Source organism: Hoplias malabaricus, chromosome 9 (genome assembly GCF_029633855.1).
Source record: "Hoplias malabaricus isolate fHopMal1 chromosome 9, fHopMal1.hap1, whole genome shotgun sequence".
Classification (NCBI taxonomy): domain Eukaryota; kingdom Metazoa; phylum Chordata; class Actinopteri; order Characiformes; family Erythrinidae; genus Hoplias; species Hoplias malabaricus.
The window spans coordinates 29,150,534-29,158,576 of NC_089808.1; the positions used below are offsets into that span (position 1 = coordinate 29,150,534).

The following is an 8,043-nucleotide window of genomic DNA, read 5'->3' on the forward strand; positions in this document are numbered from 1 at the left end:
AAACACATTTTATCATCCAACACCAGTTTCAGTATCCTACCAGAGGAAACAGACATTACCACTCTCACAGTTCATACAGGATTAGCATTATATGAGACTAAAAGAAAAAATAAATAATGGAAAGGACTGTTTTCCTGTTAAATCAGTAAAATGAAAACAAAGCTGCAAGTCACATTTGGAAAGTGAAATTATAGCAGGCTGTGTTCTCTAAACAACTGGTTGAAAAAGTGGGTTTTGAACACCTGGAATTTACTGTTGATCAGGATATTATTTGGGAAGTTTAACTTGACTTAATGTCATGTCTGATCTCTATTTTCCCCCAGTGATCCAATTCTGTTGACAATCTATTCAATGCAATTGAAAAACTATTATTCTTCGTATGTGTCCTGAATATGAATATTATTAAAATGGAATATTTACATTTCTAAATAGCTACACCTATCACTTCATTATCACTCATCATCCAACACATTAAATTTCACTCCACAAATGACACAGGAAACATCGTTTAATATAATGTAAAAAGACAAATACATTTGAATATGCTTCAATAAACCAAACACACAAACAATGTGTAGCTATAGGCATCTAGTAAATGTCATCAATAAAATTCACCTGTGTTCATTGTCCTTAACATACACCTGCCCATACCATAACCCCACTGCCACCATGGGCCACTCAATTCACAATGTTGACATCAGCCACATGATGCCATACACGCAGTCTGTCATCTGCCCCGTACGGTGAAAACCGTAAATCATCTGTGAAGAGGACACCTTTCCAACATGCCATACGCCATCCAATGTGAGCATTTGCACACTCAAGTTGGTTACTACGACAACCTGCAGCCACGTGGAGACCATGCAGGTGAGCTTCCTTGAGACGGTTTCTGATAGTTTGTGTAGAAATTCTTTGGTTATGCAAACCTGTTGCAGCAGCTGGTCTCAGACGATCTTGGATGTGGAAGTCCTGGGCTGGTGTGGTTACACATGGTCTGCAGTTGTGAGACCAGTTGGATGTACTGCCAAATTCTCTGAAATGTCTTTGGAGGCAGCTTATGATAGAGAAATTAACATTCAATTCAGGGGCAACAGCTCTGGTGGACATTCCTGCAGTCAGCATGCCAATTGCCCGATCCCTCAAAACTTGCGACATCTGTGGCATTTTGCTGTGGGATAAATCTGCACACTTTAGAGTCTAAAGTTGTCTTTAGTTGTCTAAGCAGCATCTTGATATGCCACAACTGTGAGGTGGAGAAGTGCTTACTATCACAGATTTAGACAAATCTGTCAACAATATTTAAGAGAAAAAGGTCTTCTGCATACATTAAACAAAAGTGTTAGATCTTTGAGGTCAGCTCATGAAAAAAGGGAACAAATACAAAAGTGTTGCGTTTATATTTTTGTTCAACATACTTTACATTTTTAAGAATGTTTTTTAAAGCATTTTAAATTAGAGTTGCAAGGAATGCATGTTAATCTAAATCCCATTTTTACTGGTGTGTCATTGTTATATAATTCATTGAAAGTAAAAAAAATAAAATAAAAGAAAATACAATAGGGCTTGAATCCCTAAAAACAGGTGCCCGGACAAATTAGAACAAGCCTAATAAATTTGAGCAATTAGAGACATTAGTGAAAGTAAATTAGCTTTCCAAAACTAAATGTCAGGACAGTCAGAAAACTGCACAGGAACAACTATAATGACAGAGCCTAAAATATTCAGTAGGGAGGGCAGCTGTTGTTTATGAAATTGGGGTAGGAGTAGTGAACTGTGCAGTCTAGGTACACAATTTCCCACTGGTCTTTAGACAGAGAATGCATTGTGTGTGTGTGTGTGTGTGTTTTGACTGAGGAGCAAAATTTCTTAGTACTTTATACAACTACAATAATAATACCATTATCATGGGTGGCATGGTGGTGCATGGGCTCCAGGGACCTGGAGCTTGTGGGTTCAAGTCCCATGACAGGTGCTCCGGTTTCCTCCCATGGGCCAAAAACACACGTTGGTAGGTCTATGTGCGTGTGTGTGTTGCCCTGTGAAGGATTGGCACCCCCTTCAGAATGTGTTCCTGCCTTGTGCTCCGTGATTCCGGGTAGGCTCTGGACCCACCGCAACCCACTTGTGGGATTGAACCAGTGATCTTCCAGTCTCAAGTGCACTTCTAGGTAGAGTTTGGATGACTATACTTTGATTAGATTAGTCCTGTGCCATTTATTCAGTGAAGAACACTATACATTAGTTTCTATTAAACTCTTGCTAGATTACCTAGTTTTGCCCTGTATGATGCCATGTATCTTAAGCCAAAAATCACTTTTCATCTAGAATCTTAGTCCATGACCAACACAGACAACTTCTTTAACCCACCCTTGATAAGGTATGAGATGCAAGATCCCTTTTTGAAAGTGTAAAATTCATTGTAATCCATTAAGCAGGCTACAAACGAAAATTGATGTTATTATTTAATACAAATCAGCGTAGAAATTACTTGCACCAATAATACAATATTTTGCCTGGAGATGTGATATAATGTATTGACCACCAAAGTGAAGAGATGAAGCATATAAATCCGGATTGTGCAGAAAAACATATTGAGGTATAAGGCTGTATTGGTAAGAAGGCAATAACAAAAAACTGAGCTGGTCTTTTTGTGAAGGGACAACAGGAAGGACACTGTGTCTTTGAGAATATTACTGCTGTGGACAGCAGCATGTTTTTGGCACCTAGCCCACACCAGACAGGTCTTATCATGGGCCTGTGGGTAGATTTATGTCCCTGTTAACAAAAGCATGTTCCACATACACACACATTTCCATATTGAGTTTTAAAAATGACCAAATTAAATGGACAAAATACTTCTGTTTGTGTACACATTCACACACACGCACGCACACATTCGAACTGAAGAGTTCTGTCAAAATTAAAAATATACTCCAGAATGCAATAAAAAAGTAGCACTGTGGCAGGGTGGGTGTGACTAGTAAAACCCATAGCAAAGAGACAAAACAAATAAACAGAGGGCCCAATGTAGGTACTCTATTTGAATACAGCATGTAATAATGTAGACAGCAGGGGGAGCTGATGTGTTACAAACACATGTAATTTCAGTAAATCAGTTTAACCCTTCCAGGATATTGAGGCAAATATACTACCACAGAGTAAATCTCACAGCACTTATTTCCATTTTTGTGTTTTATCTACCACCACTTTACAATCCCTTAAATTCTGATGCACCCCAAAACCTTTATTGTAAACTCAAGGCAGCGGGATATACAAAATGCATCTGCAGACGTGTATATTAGTGTATTGTCAATAATCTACTTAAATTAAACTGTGTATATATCAGTATAGTTCAGAGAGACCAATCTGGCCACCACACCCTTTTAACTAGGAGGCTCTTGTGGCCAATCTCAGATCAGTAACCATGGCAACAAAGCCTTCATATCACTGGTGAGCAAAAGTACAAGCACTGACCAGTGTAGCTAAAACCCGTTCCCTCAGCTAGCCGTGGGTACGGTGTATAAATCTGTTTGTGTCTGTGTCCATCTGATTATGTGGGTGATTTTGTGTGAGAGTGTGATTAACTAATATGTAGAATTTTAAGGGGCATGTGCGAGTGTGTTCACTGAGGGTGTCCTGGGCGGTTGAAGAAAGGCTCTGTTTCAGAAGGGCTGGCCCCGGGATCCTCCCCTCTCGAACTGTATTCGGAGCCCCATCTACGCTGCAAGACCACCAAGACAACTATGATGATCCAGCTAAAGAAATTCACCCATACTGCTGTCTGAACAGAGGAAGAAGACATGCGTAATTATAGCCATTGTAGTGGGGAAATGGCTTCTAAATTTGAATCCATGAAAACAAAGTCAAAACAATAATAAGAATAAGAATTAGAAAAAAAAAAAAACAGAAACACAATATCTTTGAATTCTTTTGTTATATTTCACACAAAATCCTGGCCAGTGAATGAACAATTTTGAAAATTTGTATTTTTGTAAAATCAAAATAAATAAAAGAAAAAAGGTTAAAAGCCATTACAAATATGATGTTCCATTTCAACATCATTTTTCAGTGTAATTAATACGTACACTGTCAATAATTTAAAAATATTTGTCTTTGTATTAGTTCTTGTATAATACCTCAAAGCAAGCTTCACCATCTCAGAAACCCACAGATAGAATAAAAACCTGGCAGTGTCACAAAACACATTCAATTTAAAAAAATATTTTTAGGTGGAGTTTGGACACAACCACAGAGCAATGAAGATGTGTGACAGTGAAAATACTGGTTGTGCCACCGTGCTTCCCTAATGAAATATAAAGGGAGAAAATATGTTTGAACATACCTCAGCACTGTGTAGTCTGGAGTAGAAATTGCTCCCAATCATTGGCTTTGCCCATTGTTTGCCCTGTGCTTCTTCACACCTACAAATACACAAGTGACCCAGGTTATGAAGCTATTAGACTGATCAAGCTGTAGTGTGTGTTCATGCCTACTGGGTTCACAGATTGTAATGGGTTATTAGACATGCATCACATGAATGGACTGATTGGACTCCTGATTTTCTAGTTTTAATATCCCTGCGAACACAAAGCATCTGAGCCAATCACAAATAAATAAATAAATAAATCCAAAATATGGACTGCTGTTCTTACTTGGTTATGTTATTCTCTTTCTGGACCACTGAATCACACAGTCGGTCTCTTCCCACTTTCAGTATACATCCCGTCACCAGGAGGAAGAAGAGGAAGACGCCGCATACTATCAATGACATATTCATCCATAGTCGCTCTCTTGGAGAAGAAAGAATATTATTTTTTATTTATTTATTTAAGTAACAGGGAAATTACACATTAATCAATACCATACTGTCATAATGTAAATGATTTAGCAGAATGGCTAATTTTCATCTGCAGTCTCTGGGCAGGTTGATGTTATAAACAACATCACAAAAAATGTAGTACATATTTAAACATCATGCTGACAAATCTGTGTGCTCAATAACCATGCCTTCAGACGTCTAGAGAACAAACCAAGAGCTGTCAACCCTTTTTCTTTCCAGTCATGTGTCGCATGCAAGGAGATAACAGTCTGACCAAAGACTCTTTTCCTTAGCGGTAGGGTGCAGTCACCTTTTGGGCCAGACCTAGATGACTTATTTGTGGCTTTACACACATAATCTTCTAGGACTGGACACGACAAACCATTTAAAATTTTAAGTTATCATATAAATGTCAATTAACAGCCAAAAATGTATTATTTAATCTGGGATGCAATATTTAAAACAAATACAATGAGCATTCCAGAAGAAAGAAGAATTCTCTAAACACATCTCTGTAATTTTTCCATAGTATTTTCCACCCTCCTGCTGCACCTTTTGCTTAATAATCCCTTCAGTGCTACTTTGATGATTTCATTTATGCTCAGTCATAAATATGAATATCATGTAAATAAATGTTCATATTTATATTAAAAATGACTCTTTTGTTATACAGAAAATGGTTATGCTACTCAATTACACTCAAGTAAATTTAAGACTGAATAAATGACAAAATGTTAATCGTTCAATTTTTTTCATAGTCCTTAACCGACAATGAATAGCTTTTTAACCTTTTGATCTCTCCTTCCAAGCAGCTTGTGTAGACAAAGTACAGGATGGAGGAAAAGCAGAAGACGGCCACACACACAGAGATGGCTGATACAAAATAACAAACAGAAGGAGCGCTGGACTGGACTACAATGAACTCTGAAACGTTGAAGCGCACAGCACCATACAGCATACACCTTCCGGCAAAATCACCCTGGGTATGAGACAGAGAAAGATATAGAAAGAAAGAAAGAAAGAAAGAAAAATTGATGAAAGATCAGGTTTTATTTATGTTTATTTATTCTGGGCGCAGCAGTAACTTGTGTGGTGGTGACGTTGGTGTTTGTTGCTTTGGAACAATAGTGGATCAGACAAGAGAGTGTTGCTGCATCAACTGTCTCTGACATTATGATGTACTTAAAATAGCAAGTGAGAGGGCAGTGATTAAACACTCCAGTCACAATGCTGTGTTAAATCGACGCATATCAGCGACATTAACATTAACACGCCACCTCAGTGTCACTGCAGTACTGAGCATGATCCATCACACAAATAATACATTCTTGTGGTCCTGTGGGAGCCCAACTCCACCCCCCTCATGTTTCTCTTTCTTGTACTCATCTGACACAAATAAGCCGAAGAGTCACATGACGAAGTGAAAGGCAGAAGTCGTTGAAATAGCGGAAGCAGAGAGAAAATAGCTTACTTTAACAACTCATCTGCCCAAACTTTCACCAAGAGTTCGGGTGAAAGAGATGTGGTTAATGTTTCTTCTTTTACAAGAAAAACAAGGAGGTTGTATTCACTTGGCTTGGCATGTCCGTATGCTACAAAATATTACCGAACAATTTGGGTATTTCACAAGTCTTGACACAAGAAGAGCATTTCACGTAGTCACCATTCACCGCGATATTATAAATCTGTGAAAAGATTAATATTGCGGGTACGTCCACAACGTTGACACGGTTCATTTTTAACTGCTACATTTCACTTTCAAAACAGCAGACTAGCTACAACAAACAACCGTTTAAAGTGAAACGAAAAGTTGGGAAAAGAATTTAAGTCTCGTGATTAAAGACCCCGGCTCAGGATATTTCCTCTGAACGAGGTTAAAGGATAAAACAAGCTTCCAGAACTGAAATCTGGTGTGCTCGCTTTAAAGGGTACAGCAGTTTTACTGACTTACTTTTTTGTCTAAAACAGCAGGTTGTCCTACGCAACCCCTCCTAGTTTTAAGGAGAAAACTATTTTTTTCAAAATGGTCTTATTTTTTCCGTACCTGAGAAATTGTGAGTGTCGCGGCGGTGATGATCCCGCAGATGAAACAGCAGCTGTAGAGCAAGAGCTCCAGCAGCAACAGCGGCCGCGGCAGCGCCATCGCGAGCCGTTCAGTCACATGGGCGAACGCGCGCAATAGCAAGAGTACACTAGTCACATGGGCGAACGCGCGCAATAGCAAGAGTACACTAGTCACATGGGCGAACGCGCGCAACAGAAAGTGTACACTAGTCACTCTTTTTCTCTCTCTCTCTCTCTCTCTCTCTCTCTCTCTCTCTCTCTCTCTCTCTCTTACACAAACACACAGTATGGAAATGCATGCAAGGGTGTCGAGTTCATAAAAATCATGTGATTAGGATTATCATCAAGGGAGGATAGAGCAGCCTAAATCCTCACTCCAGAAAAAAAGGGATAGCATTTTTTATGAGAATATGGGAAAACATTTTCATGAGGTTGCATGCTGGACAAAGCATGGGCAGTGAGATTAACAATGTGTCCAACTGTGAATGGATTGGACTATTAGTAATAATGAGGAGTATATTTAACTCTATATGGGATAGTGATGTTATTATGGGGGAGCCATTTTAAGGCAGCATTGCAGTGTTGGTGTTATGGTCAGCATGTGAACAGCAGTGTGGCATTGTTGGCATTATGGTGGGTATGTGTACCATACTATAACAGTGTTGGTATTATGATGAGTATGTGTACAATAGTAAAGCAGTGTTTGTATTATGGCAACTATGTTTACAATAGTATTACAGTGTTGGTATTATGGTGAGTATGTGTACAGAAGTATGGCAGTGTTTGTATTATGGTGAGTATGTGTACTGTAGTTTGGTAGTGTTGGTATTATGGCGAGTATGTGTACAATAGTATGGCAGTGTTGGTATTATGGCCAGTATGTGTACTGTAGTGTGGCAGTGTTGGTATTATGGTGAGTGTGTGTACAGTAGTGTGGCAGTGTTGGTATTATGGCCAGTATGTGTACTGTAGTGTGGCAGTGTTGGTATTATGGTGAGTATGTGTACAGTAGTGTGGCAGTGTTGGTATTATGGCCAGTATGTGTACTGTAGTGTGGCAGTGTGGGTATTATGGTGAGTATGTGTACTGTAGTGTGGCAGTGTTGGTATTATGGCCAGTATGTGTACAGTAGTGTGGCAGTGTTGGTATTATAGTGAGTA

At 39.0% G+C, this 8,043-nt stretch overlaps 1 protein-coding gene across 1 annotated transcript; it reads right to left on the reverse strand.

Annotated features, from left to right (window-relative positions):
• Positions 1-559: 559 nt before the first annotated feature.
• Positions 560-7,029, reverse strand: tmem179ba (transmembrane protein 179Ba). The gene is made up of 5 exons (XM_066681170.1): positions 6,864-7,029; positions 5,608-5,798; positions 4,653-4,790; positions 4,343-4,421; positions 560-3,781 (listed from the first exon to the last, which is right to left on the reverse strand). The coding sequence occupies exons 1-5, from the start codon at positions 6,960-6,962 to the stop codon at positions 3,623-3,625; spliced, it is 666 nt and encodes a 221-aa protein (XP_066537267.1). The 5' UTR covers positions 6,963-7,029; the 3' UTR covers positions 560-3,622.
• Between the last annotated feature and the right edge of the window lie 1,014 nt (positions 7,030-8,043).

Coding starts and splice junctions, on each gene's coding strand:
- tmem179ba (XM_066681170.1), bottom strand. CDS start 6,962: ATGGCGCTGCCGCGGCCGCTGTTGCTGCTGGAGCTCTTGCTCTACAGC. Junction 4,791..5,607: donor TTGGAAGGAGAGATCAAAAG/GTTAAAAAGCTA, acceptor TTCTTCTCCAAG/AGAGCGACTATGGATGAATA. Junction 3,782..4,342: donor CCAGACTACACAGTGCTGAG/GTATGTTCAAAC, acceptor TCCTCTGTTCAG/ACAGCAGTATGGGTGAATTT.